At 41.7% G+C, this 18158-nt stretch overlaps 1 protein-coding gene across 1 annotated transcript in view; it reads right to left on the reverse strand.

Moving 5' to 3' along the window:
* Positions 1–14788, reverse strand: part of MASP2 (MBL associated serine protease 2) — a 50679-nt gene extending 35891 nt beyond the window's left edge. The window contains exons 1-5 of the mRNA XM_075279034.1: positions 14775–14788; positions 11274–11499; positions 7665–7842; positions 6202–6333; positions 1630–1823 (exon numbers count right to left, since the gene is read on the reverse strand). Of these exons, the coding sequence (XP_075135135.1) occupies positions 1630–1823; positions 6202–6333; positions 7665–7842; positions 11274–11499; positions 14775–14788 (744 nt within the window). The remainder of the gene's footprint in view (positions 1–1629; positions 1824–6201; positions 6334–7664; positions 7843–11273; positions 11500–14774) is intronic.
* Between the last annotated feature and the right edge of the window lie 3370 nt (positions 14789–18158).

Raw genomic sequence — 18158 nt, forward strand, 5'->3', positions numbered from 1 at the left:
AGGTAAAGGGCATAGATAATACCATAGGACAGAAATGACACACGTTGGAAGACAGATCTCCTTAAGGTGGATCATCAATGCCTGACCCTTTTATGACCTTCTGGATTGGAGAGCTGAGGAATTTTGCGGAGGCCCTTGAGATGCATTGCATCCTTCTGCACTTGTTTATGCACTTGGGTGAGAGAGCATAACCTTGGTCTTTCTATTAAAATAAAATAGGTACGTACATCTGCTCATCATTTTTATCATCTTACTGGTTAAAGATTGTCTTTTACACTCTCATTCTAAAGTGAAGGATAGACATGGATACAACAAAAAGTCCATAGAGTCTAGTCAGGAAAGGACTATACTGGTGAAAACAATAAGCAGTCCAACTTCAATAGTCAAAAAATAAAAGTCTCATTTTCAGTCGTCTACCAAAGATCTGGAGTTGCTGCCATCGGGCATTCTTCTTAGACTGTTTATTCAATAACAGTCTCACTGTTGAACCTATTAAACTGCTTCTATTACAGGTGGCATTCGTACAGACTAAAAGTAGGACAGAAGGATGCCGTGGAAAAAAGCTGGAAGGTGCGCTGACTGCAGGACTTGAAGAAATCATCTCTTCCTGTTGATAATTATTTTTGTATGGTGGAATTTCATCTGTATAATGGATATGTGCAGATCTCTGTGTACATTGGATCGTTTCTACTTAGTGGATTTTCAAAGAGAGCACTGCTTTATCTGCAGGGATAAAAATAATGGTGGTCCGTCCATTCATGAGGCTATAACAGAGCCAATGTAATTTTCTTTGGTTCTGAACAGTAGGAATAATCCCTGATGTTCCAGAGATCTAGTTGTTCTATTTCTCTTACCCCTAAAATGAATAACTAAATGGATAGAGGTCCTAAATTTATTCCCCAGAATAGTTTTTTTCCTCTAGTGTTTTGGTGAAAAATAACACATCAGGTAATGGCTCTGTCTAGACCCACGACATGTTTAAGAAACTCTTCCTTGACTGATCATTCCTTAATGGTGACAAGTATTTGGGAGTTTGGTTATGGCAGAGCCCACTTGGTCATTTAACACAACCCATGAGAATATTGTAATTTGGTATTCTATAAGATAGCCATAGACATTAGATAAAGCATGATTGATATCACTCCCAACTCCTCCATTAACATGAATTGGGTCAGATGATCATATATGTTGTTTCAACAGAGGGGAAGAAAAAAGGTTCTCAAACATCTCTGGGAACTCTTTTGTCTACCTAAATATTAAACCTTATTGATCTTTGTTTCCCCTGACAGATCCCATAGACCCAATGGTGAACAACATTAATTTCAAGAGAAATCTTTGACTCTTTTTACGTTGTATAAAAAATTAAAATAAGGGAGAAACTAAAATCTGATATATGTGTAGTGAATTTTGATTTTGAGTCAATGACGAAGCACATAAACAATAGTTTTTACTATATTTAATGTATAACACATCCTTGCCGATATTCCCTGAATTTACTACTTTACCATCATACCCAATTGGAAAAATATGTTGGACCGCTTAATAGATTGGGATAATACTGACACATAATACAGCAAAAACAACTGGATTTTGTTTCTTACATAATTTACTGCCTAATTTGTCTCTTACCTGCAGACGGTCATAAGGACATACAACATCTGGATGCGACTCTACATCAAAGTGCAGAAACCTCAGGAGAATAGAGAATCCTTCTTCAGCCTGAATCCGATACCTGCAGTTTGTCAGTTTAGGGTAGATCTCAGGGAAGTCTGGGCTTACAATCTCTCCTGAATTTGTGGTATAGGTCACATCATCACACTTAACTAAAAGAGAGACATCCCTTTTAATGCTGAGATCATCAAGTTTTACATCAAGACTTCAGTTTTAGTGAGAAAAATAATTTTGTTCCAAACAAGCCCACTGACCGCTCATGGCCCCCTATTTTTCCATACAGTATATTGTAAGCCCGAGCAGGGTACTCACGCCTCTTGTTTGACATGTTAACTTTTGTCACATTGTAATGTCAAATATTGTCTGTTCATGTACTCTCTGATATGTAAAGTGCTGCGGAATATGTTGGCGTTATATAAGTAGAATTAATATTATTATTATTATTATTACATAAAGATGTCAGCTCACTCAATGCTACCTGCTTATTCTGAAGAATATAGAAGGCACAAGCTGCATCAGCTCTATTGGTGCCAGCATATCTAGGAAGAAACATTAGCGATTTGCCAAATGGAATTTGACTTTTGACTTGGTTCCAACATCTGGGGACTGAAAACGTGATCAACAGGACAAGTGATTTGGGCAATATTGGGACTACCTCATTTGAACCATGGCTTGGTTCACTTATGTATATATAATGCGGAAATGAAAGAAGCAGCCATATTGTTTTTCTTTTTGTAGAAGTTCAACCAAATCTAAATTCTCTGAATTCAATCCAACAGCATCTGTGAAATTTACAGTAGTTCAGCACTGCCCTCATTGTGCCATTGGTGATCTAATGCCCTTTCTGAAACTTCACAAGTAAGAGAAGACGCTTCAATGCAGCTGTTAAATGTTTGAGGAGTGTAAAGTTTTTCAAAGTTCCTTGAATATAAATTAATAACGTCAAAAAATGTAAGAGTGGACCTGAAGATTTTCCCCCACCTTCTCTACTTAACCTCTTCCCACCACGGCCATTTTTTGATTTTAGTTTTTCATTTTTGACTCCTCCTCCCCTTCCAAACCCCATAACTTTTTTACTTCCTGCTCTCAGAGCCATATGAGGTCTTAATGTTTGTGGAACAAATTTTTCTTCATGATGCTACCATTAATTATTCTGTACAATGCACTGGGCAGCTGGAAAAAAATTCAGAATGGGATGGATTTGAAGAAAAAGTGCATATGTGCAACTTTCTTATGGGCTTCGTTTTTAGGGCCTTCACTGTGCAGCCAAAATGACATGTCGAATGTATTCTATGTTTCGGTACGATTCTGAAGATACCAAATGTATATGGTTTTATTTATATTTTAACTCTTTAACAAAAATCCAAAACTGTGTTAAAAAAATTTTCTTTCTAAAAGTCGCCATATTCTGACACCCCAAACTTTTTTATACTTCCGTGTACGGGGATGTATAGGCTGTCTTTTTTTAACTGGGCCCAGTGTGCTTTTTAGTTCTACCATTTTGAGAATTTGCTATTGCTTTGATCACTTTTGATTCAAATTTTTATCAGAGGCAAAACAATGAAAAACAGCAGTTTGACATTTTTTACTTTTTTCCTGCTACGGCGTTTACTGTATGGGAAAATATTTTTATAGATTTGTAGAGCGGGCATTTTTGGACACAGAGATACCTAATGTGTATGTTTCACAGTATGTAAGTACCTTTATATGTGTTTTAGGGAAAGGGGAGGTGATTTGAACTTTTAATATTTGCTAAAAAAATTTTTACAATTTTTTAACTTTTTATTTGCATTTGTTTGACACCCTAGGGGTCTTGAACCCCAGGGTGTCTGATCACTAATGCAATGCGTTACAATGCTAATGCATTGCAATGCATTGCAAAATACATAGAGTAGCCTGCAATAGAAAAAATAGAATGAAAGGCCGGAAAGCCTTCACAAGGCCCCAGCTGTCATAGCAATGTGACACTGGCCCCAGAACTTACTCTGGGTGTCAGTGATCACGGGGCAAATGGAGCCTCAGTCAGCTTTGATCGAGGCGCTAGAGGAGTTAATGCCCGCAATCGGTGCAGGCACTGATCGCAGGTATTAGCACTAGGTGTCTACTGTAAAAAACAGCAGACACCCAGCGTCTAGCTCCCGAACGGCCACCATATTTAAACACCTGGAATCTGCCGTACTAGTACAATGGATGTCGGGAAGGAGTTAAGCTACTTAGCTCTTCTCTTGCACAGTAATGCTTCTGTTTACCTTTACCTGTGATGTACCTCCCTGCAGATTGGGTTGTTGGGAGCAGCAGAACTGCTAAAGTTATGTGGTAATTATTAGGAATTGTGTTGGTCCGAGAGGTCTAACCCCACCAATAATAATGATATGGCATATCAATAGGCTATAGCCATACAACATGGGAATTTGATGACATGGGATTAGATATAACCAACCAGATTGTATCCCTTCTCCAGGATTTATCATGTATCAATGGTTTAAGTCTCAAAGAGAGGTTTAAACTATTTATTAGGACAATTAAATACACAAGCCATAATCAGATTATTTATTACATGGTGAGAGATTAGCAAAGATAAAAGTTGTGATCTTGAGATTGCGATGGTGGTCTATTGAAGGTTTGGAAAGTTTGGCGTCAGTTCTGACACTTTCTTGCTTGTTCAAGGGGATTTTACTGCTCTACAAAAGACAAAAAATACAGATGTTCAGGGGTGTGAGTTGTACCCCCAACTGTCCCTCTTTAATAAAAAAAAAAAAAAGTTAATACCATATTTACTTCTCAACTGCCCTAGGCAGTACTGTACAAAAATTTTAGGCAAACGTGGAAATAATTCAGCAAAGTAAGAAAGTTTTAAAATACTTAAAGAAGTATTTGAGCAAACAGGGACAGATTGCGGTAAAATGGATTGCAGCCTGAGGCTGCAATGGGGCCCAACGGAAAGTAACTGCCCATCTGACCCCAGTATAATCTAACCTCACTATCAACTATAACAAACTTATATCAAACATAACAAACAGTGTTACTCGCCTCTCCTAGGCTCTGGCATGGGTCCCCATCCTCTTTGGGCATCTTCCAATCTTCTAAAGTATCTCAGGGACCATTGAGGCCTGTGATTGGGACATGGGATTGATGTGCCCCACGTGACCGCTGGTCCCTGACATAAGTCAGGAGGTTCCTCAAGATATACAGTCTATGGTCAAGCAAAGGACAACAGGTTCACAGTTGATTAACAGGTAGATGTCTTATTACTATAACGAGCTGTGCATACGTGTATCCATCACATGACCATGGTCTATATCTTACATGGCCATGGACTATTTCTCATATGACCATGAACTATATTCTCACATGATCATGGACTATTTCCCACATGACCATGGACCGATTTTTATCCACTGGTAGTAAGCACAATAAAGAGGAAGAATATTATTTTTTATAAACTTTTCATTTCACAAGTAATAATATTTGTAGATATTTATCCTCACACTTAATCCATATGTTCTGAAAAGATGACATCTACTTCAGCGCTAAGTACGGCAGAGATTTCTTGTTATAATTCTAGGTAGGTATATGTATTTAATTAAGTTCAATAAGGACTTCATAAAGAATTTTATTCAAGCTTGAAACGTGTTGTCCTTATGTTCTAATAAAGTCCAAATACTTACTTATAATTACACAGAGAAGTCTCCTCTGTACTTGGCGATGAAGTAGATCTCATCTTTTAAAAACATACAGGTGTAAGCCGACGGCTGGTCAGGTAATGGAGGGGGTGTACATCTCACCCAGACTACTCAGGTGGGTGAGATGAGAAAACTCCAGGAATGTTTGTTTTCAGCAGACAACTTTTATCTGCTGATCATTTTGTTAAATGCTCAGCACTGGGCTGGATTTTCAGGAATGACAGGTAGGATTGGTAGTGGGACCTGTCATTCCACCCCACTCCAGTCCACACTTTGAGGATGTTCCGGTAGCGACTCAGCTGGAAAGAGTCTCCTCGTCAAGGAGGCTTAAGAAGCCAGCTCCAGCAGCAACACTTTGGCAGAGCTTGGCTGGAGAGCAAACCGAGAGGTCATATTTTTGGAGCTGTATCCTGAGTGATTCTACTGGCTTTTGGATTTCTGTTATTCTAGGTGAGGTAATCTATTCTATGTTTAGTTAGAGCCTAGCCGGGCAGGTATTTATTTTTGTATTATTTCCTTTTGTTGCTGCACTGCCTTTTTTGAGTGAAAATAAACTCTACCTTTGTTTTGGACTAAAGAATCTGGACTTTTATGTCTATGCCACCCCACCTAGCAACCCCAGACCCTGACACAGGATATCAGAAAAGAAGAAGAAGATGACTATTGACCAGGAGAGATTGTGGCGGCTACCGGCTGTATAAGCAAACACAGGATTTGTACCATTATACTACTCTCTCTATCAGGTGAGCGGTTACATTGATTTATTACAGCAATCCTACACATGATTGGAATTGTTCTCCTCTCTCATTTTTCCTTTGGTAATATTGTTTTCTATCCTCACACTTACCAATACAGGTTTTCTTGTCTGTGTGCAGGTTAAAGCCACCTCGGCAGCTGCAGTAGTATCGTCCAATGTGATTGTGGCAGAAGTGGTCACATATTTCTGTGTCTTCATCAGGCTTTTCACACTCATCGATATCTATAGAAAATTGTAAATGTTCCAATATTTCATCTATAATCAAATGTTACTTTAGACATCTATTCAATCTTGACTTCAAACTTAGAGGGAGTCTATCATTGCTATAATTGATTTTTAGCTGACCTCACATTGGAATAGCCTTTATAAAGGCGGTTCTAATCCTACCTGTCTTTGTTTTCTTTTCACCACCATTTTTTTTTAAATAAATGTAGCTTTTTCGTTTATACTAATGATGCTCAGGGAGCACAGGGGGCGTTCCTGCTTTGCCCAAACACAGCCTCGTCATCCTCACAACGCCACCTCAGTTTAATTATACTTACATCCCCTGGATCTTCTGCCATCCTCTACGCTGTGTCAGCAGCTGATGCTCTGTTCTTCAGGATCGAAATCCTACACAAGTGCTGTCAGCTCTGCCATTTGGGTTTCGGCAGAACTCAGCCCATCGTGTTTCAATGAATACATTAGTAGTTGTATGGAGTACTGAGCATGCTCGGTATGCTCATGTAGACATCAAAGCAAAATGGCAGGCGGAGCATGTGCTGTCAGCTCTGCCCAAACCCAGAGAGGCAGAGCCGACAGTGAAGACCAGAGCGTTGGCTGCTGATGAAGTGAAGAGGATGGCCGAAGATCCAGGGAGCGTTAGTATAATCAAATAGAGGCGGCATTGCAGGGATGACGAGGCTGTGCTCAAAAGAAAGACAAAGAAAGGTATGATTAGCATAGTCTTTATAAAGGCTATTCCAATGAGGGGTCAGCTAAAAATTGATTATAGCAATGATAGACTCCCTTTAAGGATCTGCTCATCACCACCTACACAGTGTAATCTATGCCTGTTTTTAGAATCATAGTTACTACTAGCAGAAGAACCTATAACCCTACAATCCCTTACAGTGTTGATCCAGAGGAAGGCAAAAAGCCCCATGAGGCTTATGTCAGGGCTTTGTTTGTGGCAGAACTGATGGACTCCTGGAATGATAAGAGGACATAAAGCACCTATAAACTTGTCTGTTCTTCGGAGAGTCTAGTAGGTCTCCCTATAGGGTATCTTGTTCAGTATCTGTATTGGACATATTTTGGTAATTTGTATTCTAAAGGGTAAAATCTTTACATTTATCTAATGTAGAAAATCTAAGCCTCTTTCACCAGATAAAAGGAATTGTACAATAGTAGAAAAATATGACAACGCCATACCGGTCCGCTGGTTGTGTGTCTTTGTGCAGCTTAGCCCCATTTTCCTCCTAGGAGCTATATAGCTGGTCCACAATTCCAGATAAGACACTTTAACATTTATATTAATATGTATGATACAGAATTAGGAGTTTGTTTATTACCTTCAGCTGTGTAGAAAGCCTCAAAGCCACTAAACTCTTTCTCATTGGAGAAGTCACTTCTGAAAGTCACAGTCATCTTATTATCCATGGAGTAGAAGGGAGCATTCCCTGGGGCTTTCTCAGTATCAGTAGATTCCTTGCCACACAAATGAGCCACCACTGTCCCCTGAGATTTAAGCTGAGGATTTAGGACAATGTCTGTTAGTATTCTACCAAAAGATCAAAAATCAATATCAGATGAGTCATTACTTTTTTTTAAGAACACTGCAACGTAAATGTGATATATTGTATATACTGATGTATAATGATGAAGCTATGCAGGATACAATAGAACTATCTGTATACTCTATGGTCAAAACTGATGCTGAACCTGAGGTGGCAGTGCATGACAAAGGGATTCGCTGCATTATTTTCTCTGCACTAGATGTAACACGGTTTTCAGATTACAAGTTTAGGTAATTGAAATGAAGTTCACCACTACCTTTTTGTTCAAACAGTGTTAAACAAGACATTTCACCACCTCCAACAAGTCCATCTCTTTATATCAATTAATAGTCACTGCTGCATTGATTCCAGCACAGTTGGAATTTTTTCTCTAGCCCCGACCATTGCAAAGCAATCAATGCTGTTAGTTTCGGAGTCTGATATGGTATTTAGGCTCTGTATTCTCAAGGCAGTGTCAGACAGGGGCAAGCATCACATCCCCCTGCCTGACACTGCCTGTCTGACATTACAGAGCTTATAGCACATCAGGCACCAAATCTAACTGCACTTACTGCTTGTAAACCATGGAGGCTACAGAGAAAATTCCAACTGTGCTGGAATCAGTGGAGTGTATTAACAGATACTAAGAACTTGGTGGCATCGGTGAAAGGCAATCTTTAAATAAGCTGTACAGGATTATAAAAGCATGCAAATGAAAATATAAAATACAGAAAAGAACAAAAATGTATTAGTAAATTATATCACAAAATTCACTAATGACTCAAAATTCGCCAGAAAATCGCAACCTCTTCAAAATTTTAGTAACGGAATATACAGTAATACAAAAGTATCACCAAGTCACCAACCTTTTTCTATTAATATTCTAAAATAAACCATAAAAAGCATCCTTGCTATTACCATATCAGAAAATATCCGAACAATATACTTTAGGGAATCATACAATTGAAGGAGGGAAAAAAAAGAAAAAGAAGAATATTGGCTTAGTTTTCAAGGGGTTAAATAACAGTAAGAGATAGATATGGAATATAGTACAGAATTAAATATGTGCTAAACCAGAGACAGAAATGGAAGCTTGGTGGAGTATAATTCATGCTGACGGTATGGCTGGCATGTAACATTGCTGAGTGTACAGTGGATTTTACACCTAGTCAGTTTGTGTAATATTAAATGTATTGGTCTGTGAGTGACTGATCGGCCGGTTATAATCAATCTGTCGCAGTCCATTATCTGTTTTTCATTGCTGTAATAATGTGAATTTTTACATTTTGTATGATTTCGTTCACATTGTGAATCTACATTAAAGGCTGAGCTACTTTACAATTATTTCACTTTACTATCTCTTTAGCCAGTCTCAAAATTCCTTTGGTTGCTCTTGGTAACAGACAATGGCCGGCAGCCATTTTTGGGAGGCCGCTCTTGCTCTTGTAGTTCAATACAGGAGCGTACTGCGCAGGCATCGGAGGTTGGACCGAGATGGAAGACAGAAGAGGCGGGGTTGCAGCTGAAATTGGAGGCGTCGCGGATGCTACACACAGGGCCGGCGTCAGCGCACGGCTTAGTCGGGCAAGTGCCGGGGCCCACAGAGCCTCTGGGGGCCCCCCGGCACTTGCCTGTCACGATTTCAGCTCATCGGCGTCCGTCCGCCGATGAGCTGGAATACATACGCGATTAAAGCAGGAGCTGTGAGTTCAGCTCCTACTTTAAAGCTCCGGCCCGGCTTGCGTGTGTAGGCGCGATGACGTCATCACGCCTACACACGCAAGCCGGGCCGCAGCTAAGCAGGAGCTGAACTCACAGCTCCTGCTTTAATCGCGTATGTGACTGGAGAGAGGAGCGTCGGGGGATCGATGGAAGGTGAGTGATGGAAGGTGAGTGTGTTTGTTTTGTATTAAATATAAAGGTGGAACATAATGAAGGGGGCCCATGAAACTGGGGGGCAAATGAAGGGGAGGGGGGGAACGGCATGACACTGGAGAACATGAAGGTGGTGGGGAGAGAACGGCATGAAACTGGGGACAAAGATGGAGGGGGCCCATTGAAACTGGGGGGCAAATGAAGGGGAGGGGGGGAACGGCATGAAACTGGGGACAAAGATGGAGGGGGCCCAATGAAACTGGGGGGCAAATGAAGGGGAGGGGAAACGGCATGACACTGGGGCAGATGAAGGGGGTGAGGAGAGAACAGCATGACACTGGGGCAGAGACGGGGGACATGAAACTGTGGGCAGATGAAGGGGGAGAACGTGATGAAACTGGGGACAGAGATGGAGGGGGGGACATGAAACTGGGGCAAAGGAAGGGTGTATATGAAACTGGGCGAGAGATGGAGGGGGGGCATATAATTTACGGGTGACTGTAGGAGGATTGTACTGTGTGGGAGCACATGATAAATGAATGAGAATGGGTGGAATCAACAAAAGTGGGTGGAGCCAAATTTGCCGCGGCGCGCAGAGCGCGCCGCACATTTTGCTCCTCTTTCTTCTCTTTAAAAATTGGGAGGTATGGCGTTGGTGACACCACACTCCTGCATGATGTCACTCGATTCATCTGCGATGCACAGTGTCTCGACTCCCCCGCCTCCTTTACAAGGGGGCCCACTGAGGCTCTGTCGCCCAAGGGCCCATAAAAACCTGGAGCCGGCCCTGGCTACACAGTAACTACATTGAAAAGCAAGAACTTCCATCTAACAGCAATATATCATCAGCAAATGAAGATCATTCTTCGTATAATTATATACAATTTTCATATATACTTTGGTCCAGATTGACTAATAGTTGGGCAGTGTGAACTTAGACAGGTTATCAGAAAATACACCAGATTTATCACAGTGACTGATGCTGGATGATAAATATGGCATATATTTAGGCTCTTTAGTCTTAAGTTTATACCACCTTTATCATGGCTTACTCTGATCTAGAATTTTATGACACATTTTTGGCGCATGTTCCCTTTTTTCTGAGAATCCATACCCACATTTCTAGAATTAGAGAATTTTATCCCCAACTAGATTAGCACATTACGCTAAACAGGTGTCAGGTTTATGCCAGTGTCTAGGTATAGCCAAAACTTTCAAGGTTTCTGTTTCAACTTTCATTATTTATTTGAAATGGATAAAACTATGTTCTTGTCGTGTGGTGAAACCTCAGGTCATGGCGGACACAGACTTTATTAGTCCTTACCATAACAGTACAGTTTCCTACTCACTGTAAGTAAAGAATAAAATTTGATTCATACTACTGATACTCTAAGATCTAGACTCATGACCAAAATAAGTCTTATCCAAGCAAAAGTGCCCCATCATGTCATTCATATCATATGCAACATGTTAGAAAATCTCTTTTCTGGATTCTTCCCTAAACCCGTGCTTATTTTCCAAGCTTCATACCTCAACAAAATCATATTCACATAAGTATGACAATTCCAAGTCGAAGTGGGTGAAATAAATCTTGATACGATGTCCTTCAGGAACTCTTATATCCCAAGTGATAAGCTGTTCATTAGGGTAAGGTTTCGGGTACCCAGGAGAGGAGATCTTTCCATATAGACCAGTTAATTCAATGCAGAATCCATCAGAATAGAGTATGGTAGCGATGACTAGAAGATGCCAAAGTCTGGAGACAAAGAGACAGCCAATGTAATAACCACTGAAGAATTGTCTATGCCATTATTTAGTAATAAATGAAATATATAGATATGTGATAAAAAAGATAATACCTCAAAGAGAGATATGGTAAAGGGAGGTATTAGAGAGACACAGTAGAACTTTTTTTTACTATTCACAATTGTAGAGCAAAATAGTTTTCCAGACGGGTGGTCAATGGTGGATTATAGTATGTGAGTAGTTTGGGTAGCCCCCCAGGGCCCAAGGCTCCTAGACTACTATGACCACCCATACTGCCCAAAAAGTTTTATGTAGCCTGCACAATTGACCAGGAGAGGAGCCTCCAGTCCTATATACATTGTGCTGGCTCCTAACAAAAATGTATACAGGAGCCATTCTGGGATCTTGGACACATCCTGCAAAAGCCCTTAAACCTGCATCACTGCATTAGAGAGTAGACAGGGGATATGTGTGAAGTACACCTTTGATTTTATGTCTGTGTACTAGTATGTGTAATATTACCCTATATGTGACCACTTCACAGCACAGTACTACTATTCCTATACTCCAAATATGAGCACTTATACTCTTATCCTGCACATATGGGCACAGCACAGTACTACTACTCTTATCCTGCACATATGGGCACACTACAGTACTAATACTCTTATCCTGCACATATGGGCACAGCACAGTACTAATACTCTTATCCTGCACATATAGGTACAGTAGTACTACTACTCTTATTCTGCATGTATAGGTGCAGTGGTACTACTACTCATATCCTGCATATCCCTTTGATCCTGTATACTGTTTATGGGCACTGTATAATACCATTCCTTTAGTCTTATATACTGTATGTGGGCACCCACAGTACCATTTCTCCTAGTTTGGTTTCATATCACCATTTTTAGGCCTGTTGTTCAGATTCAAAGGATCAGAAAAATGGCAGAATAATAGATACAAATGGAAAACTTTCCATTTCTATCCATCATCATTAACTTCAGTGTTAAAATGAAAAATAAGCTTTCTGCTTTTTTTACATGTAAAAAAGAGCAGCATGGTGCTTTTCTCCATTTAATAAATGATAAAGCGGAGGTGAGAGCCCCCTGTTTTTACCTATGAAGTAAGATGGTTCTAGTACTGTGTCATTTTTTTTTTTTTCTTATTTTCTTATGGTAGAGTTGGAAGGGACCTCAAGGGCCATCGGGTCCAACCCCCTGCGAGTGCAGGTTTTCCTAAATCATTCCAGCTATATGTTTATCCAGATTCCGCTTGAAGATTTCCATTGATGGAGCGCCCACCACCTCCCGTGGCAGCCTATTCCACTCTCTCACTACCCTCACTGTCAGAAAGTTTTTCCTAATGTCTAATCTGTATCTCTTTCCCTTTAGTTTCATCCCATTGCTTCTTGTACTTCCTTGTGCTAATGAGAATAGGGTAGATCCCTCTGCACTGTGACTACCTTTCAGATATTTGTAGACTGCTATTAAATCTCCCCTCAGCCTTCTCTTCTGCAAACTAAACAATCCCAGTTCTTTTAGCCGCTCCTCATAGGACATGGTTTGCAGACCTTCCACCATTTTGGTTGCTCTTCTCTGGACTTGCTCCAATATATCAATGTCTTTCTTGAATTGAGGCGCCCAGAACTGTACACAGTATTCCAGGTGTGGTCTGACCAGGGAAGAGTACAGCGGAATAATGACCTCTCTTGATCTAGATTCAATGCTTGTCTTAATACATCCCAGAATTTTATTAGCCTTTTTTGCAGCAGCACCGCACTGTTGGCTCATGTTGAATTTGTGATCTACTATTATGCCCAAGTCCTTTTCCCCTATGCTATCACTTAGTTCTATTCCTCCCATACTATATATGTTTTTTACATTTCTGTTACCCAGATGTAGAACTTTGCATTTGTCCCTGTTAAATACCATTTTGTTCGCCTCAGCCCATTGTTCCAGTGTGTCTAAGTCCTTTTGAATACACTCTCTCTCCTCTCTAGTGTTGGCTATTCCTCCTATCTTCGTATCATCTGCAAATTTTATGAGTTCCCCAATAATTCCATCGTCCAGATCATTTATAAAGATATTAAAAAGTACTGGGCCCAGAACAGAGCCCTGCGGCACCCCGCTTTTGACTTTCTTCCAGTTCGATGTGTAGCCATTTAGTATTACTCGTTGTGCCCGATCATTAAGCCAGTTGTGAATCCACCTAACTGATTTTTTGTCAAAGCCATACTTAATCATTTTTTCAATAAGAAGGTTATGTGATACTTTATCAAATGCCTTACTGAAGTCAAGATATACTATGTCCACGGCATTCCCTTGGTCCAACCATTCAGTGATTTTGTTGTAGAAGGAAATCAGGTTAGTCTGACAAGATTTATTGGTCCTAAAGCCGTGCTGGCTCTGGTTAATTAATGCCCTCCCATCCAGGTACCGAAGTAAATGTTCCTTGACAATTTGCTCAAAGATTTTTCCTGCTATCGAGGTCAGACTTACCGGCCTGTAATTTCCTGGATCGTCCCTTTTCCCCTTTTTGTAGATGGGGACAACATTTGCCCTTTTCCAATCTAAAGGGACCACTCCTGTTTCCCATGACTTACTGAAGATTATAGCAAGGGGTTCTGTTATTTCCTCTACTATCTCTTTCAGGACTCTAGGGTGTAAATCATCTGGTCCTGGGGACTTGGTTTCCTGTAACTTGGCTAAGTGCTCTCTTACCAGACCTTCGCTTATAGTCAGCTTGGAGTCCTCCTTCCCCTCATCTACATCACCATTAATGTCGATATTTCCATTAGTTTCTTGGGAGAAGACGGATACAAAATATGAATTTAGTAGCTCCACCTGCTGTTCCACCATGTTAACTGTTTCTCCTTTGTCATTCTTCAGGACTCCAATGGTCTCCTTCACTTTTCTTTTGCTTTTAACATATCCCCAAAATCCTTTTACCTTACTCTTTGCCTCTTTTGCAAGCTTCAATTCGTGTTCAGCCTTAGCTCCTTTGATGCTTGTCTTGCAGAGTCTGCAGACTGCTGTGTACTCTTCCTTAGGTATAGTTCCCCTCTTCCACTTTTTGTATGTTTCCTTTTTCCTTTTTAGCAGGTTATGTAATTTTTTGGTCATCCATCCTGATATTTTTAGGTGCTTCCCATTTTTCTTCCTTCTAGGTATTGTTAGTTCCTGTGCTTTAATGATTTCCCTACGGAAGATTTCAATACAGTAACTTTGGTTCATCAGATGATCTTAACAACTTTAGCCACAAGGGGGTCCACAATCTTCATACCGCCCAGTGCCCATGGTAGCCTTTAATCCACCCAGGGGTGATCCCCTCAATCAGAGCCCAATATACACAGAACATAAAGCCAATGAAACTCAATCAGAAGAAATTCTGGTTTTTACAGTTATCACTATTTACATCCTGTAACATCCTTGTCCGTTCAGACTTCTGCGCTATCCTCCACTTATGAGGCCCTGCTCCTGGGCTTCCTGTTGTATTCTGAGTTAGCACAGCTGAGAGTTTGTTTCAATGTATCAGTCCAGCCAGTACTCTCTGATTCGCTAAGAGTTAACGTTAGTTGCTCCATGATTAATATCTCATCGTCCAATCTCTGGGGCGGATTCCAGATTTCCCATATACAGCCCATTAGTCTACACATGGTGGCTCGCTATTAGTGTCTTAGAGCATGCTAGCAATTTACTGTCTCTCTGATTATCTATATTCTGACCTTTGCTTTAACCTCTCGACTATTCTTTATTCCAGTTTTGTATCTGCTTGCCCATCTTGTTCTGTCCCCCTGGCTAGTTTGACCTTACGTTCTTGTTGTTTTTCTTGTCTGCATTCATTGTTTCACTTTTAATAGGAAGGGACCGTGACCCAGTTGTCCTCTACCATTTAGGGTAGTTGGGGCAAGTAGGTAGGGACTTTGGGGTGGGTCTAAAATCAGGGCTCACTGTCCTTGCCCCCCCCCCCTCAGGTTCCAGCAGCAGTTACAAAGGAATTGCTTAATGGGCAATTCCATAACACTGCCCTACCAGGAGCACTAGGGATAAGAAAATGGATCATGGCAGCAGTTTACCAGTCTGCATGATACAATAGGAGAGTTTATTACTGTATAATCTCTTTGAGATGCCACCCAAACTTGCAATGACAAATGGTGTAATACATTGGTGTATTCTCAAAGACAAGGGACAATATGCATATAAAAGATAAGAAACTGGAAGTTTATCTCAGAAAAATCTGTGTTCTTCTGAACACAAACTCCAATTGACCAAACATATACCAATATCACAATGGCAGGTACATTGTAAACCCTGTAATCTCTTCTGAATGCTCTCTGCTCTGGAATTCCAGTCTAGAAAAATCACACAAACAGTTCTATTCCAGCCTTAGAACTTATCAGTGCAGTGCAGAGCATTCTAGTTACAGCAATCAATTGTAGTGTCCTATTCTCACTCTGTGATTGCTGAGCTGGGTTCTCCGATGGACCAGAACCCTGGACACCACCATGCTGATCTGTTACTATGTTGTGCCCAGAATAAGCAGATATAGACTCGCATGACATAGTAAAACACTGAGATGTGCCGTGCGGGTTGCAGAGCACCTCTGGAAGAAAAGCCACTCCCAGGAAGACTTTCTCAGTTACAAAGAGGCAGTTCTCGCATTTAAGAACGCACTCACCTCCGCAAAGCAGGTCTACTTCACCACACTCATATCTGCACTCTCTTGCAATCCCAAATAGCTATTCACCACCTTCAACTCCCTCCTCCGTCCTCCTGTGCCACCTCCGACATCACTTATCTCAGCTGACGACTTTGCCTCTTACTTCAAAACTAAAATCGACACCATCAGAGACAGTCTCACCCTACTCCCCTGACAACTCCTCTACCCAACAACTTGCTGCTCCTCATCTCTGACCTGTTTCTCCACATGTGTGTACAATTATCCCCTGACCCTGTTTCTCCACAATCACTGATGAAAAACTCTCCTCCCTAATCTCTAAATCCCACCTCACCTCCTGCGCACTTGACCCGATCTAGTTACATCTCATCCCCAAACTCACCGAAGTCATTACTCAAGCCCTAACCCATCTCTTCAACCTATCCCTAGCCAATGGATCCTTTCCCTCCACCTTCAAACACACCACAGTCACACCCATACTTAAAAAAACGTTCCTCGACCCATCCTCTCCAGGCAACTATCATCCCATCTCACTGCTCCCGTACGCCTCAAAACTGCTTGAGAAACACGTCCTCTCCGAACTCTCCTCCTATGTCAGGCTTCAGACCCTGGCACTCCACTGAAACTGCCCTGACAAAAGTCAATGGAGCCAAGCACCATTACTCTGTCCTACTCCTCCTTGACCTCTCCTCTGTTTTTGAGACAGTTGACCACTCCCTCCTGTTAGAAATTCTCTCATCCCTTGGTATCTTAGACCAGGCCCATTCCTGGATCTCCTCATACCTCACCGACCGCACATTCAGCGTCTCCCACACCACCTCCTCACCACATCCCCTCTCTCTGTAGGTGTCCCCCAAAGATCCGTCCTAGGACCCCTCCTGTTCTCCATCTACACCCTTGGCCTGGGCCAACTCATAGAATCTCATGGTTTCCAGTACCACTGCTATGCTGATGACACCCAAATATACATCTCTGGACCAGACATTACCTCCCTGCTGGCCAGAGTTCCAGATTGTTTAACGGCTGTAGCCTCCTTCCTCTCCTCCAGCTTTCTCAAACTCAATATTGAGAAAACTGAGCTCATCATCTTTGCCCCACCCCGTATGGCCCCTCCACGCAACCCATCTATCAAAGTCAACGGAACCACACTTACCCCTGTCCCACAGGCCCGATGCCTTGGAGTAACACTGGACCCCAACTTATCCTTCAAGTCACATGTTCAAACCCTCAACACTTCCTGCCGCCTCCAACTCAAGAACATCCACCGAATCCGCTCCTTCCTCACCCCTGAAACAACTAAGACGCTCGCCCAGGCCCTCATAATCTCCCACCTAGACTACTGCAACACCCATCTCCATGGACTCCCAGCTAACACCCTCACCCCCCTCCAGTCCACCTTAAACTGTGCTGCTCACTTAATTCACCTCTCCCCCCGATCTTCATCAGCTGCTCCCCTCTGCCAGTCCCTCCACTGGCTACCTATAGCCCAGCGAATTGAGTTCAAGCTACTAACATTAACATACAAAGCCATCCACAACCTGTCCCCTCCATATATCTCCAACCTAATCTCCCGCTACCTGCCCACACGTAACCTAAGATCCTCCAATGACCTCCTACCCCATTCTGCTCTCATCCACTCCTCACGCAACCGTCTCCAAGATTTCTCCCTTGCATCCCCCATACTCTGGAATGCCTTACCAAGACACATAAGACTGATCCCCACAATCACAGGATTCAAGAAGGCCCTGAAGACTCACCTATTCAAGAAGGCCTTCAACCTCCAATAACACTATCACCTCACTGACATCGGTACAGTCTCCCCCTCTCTCCTTCTGTCTCTACCCCTCTTCCCTCATAGATTGTAAGTCTTTGCGGGCAGGGCCCTCTACCCCACTGTGCCAGTCGGTCATTGTTAGTATTATATCTATCTGTATATTCTGTGTACTGTATGTAACCCCAAATGTAAAGCACCATGGAATTAATGGTGCT

This window comes from Leptodactylus fuscus, chromosome 6 (assembly GCF_031893055.1).
Source record: "Leptodactylus fuscus isolate aLepFus1 chromosome 6, aLepFus1.hap2, whole genome shotgun sequence".
NCBI classification, from domain to species: domain Eukaryota; kingdom Metazoa; phylum Chordata; class Amphibia; order Anura; family Leptodactylidae; genus Leptodactylus; species Leptodactylus fuscus.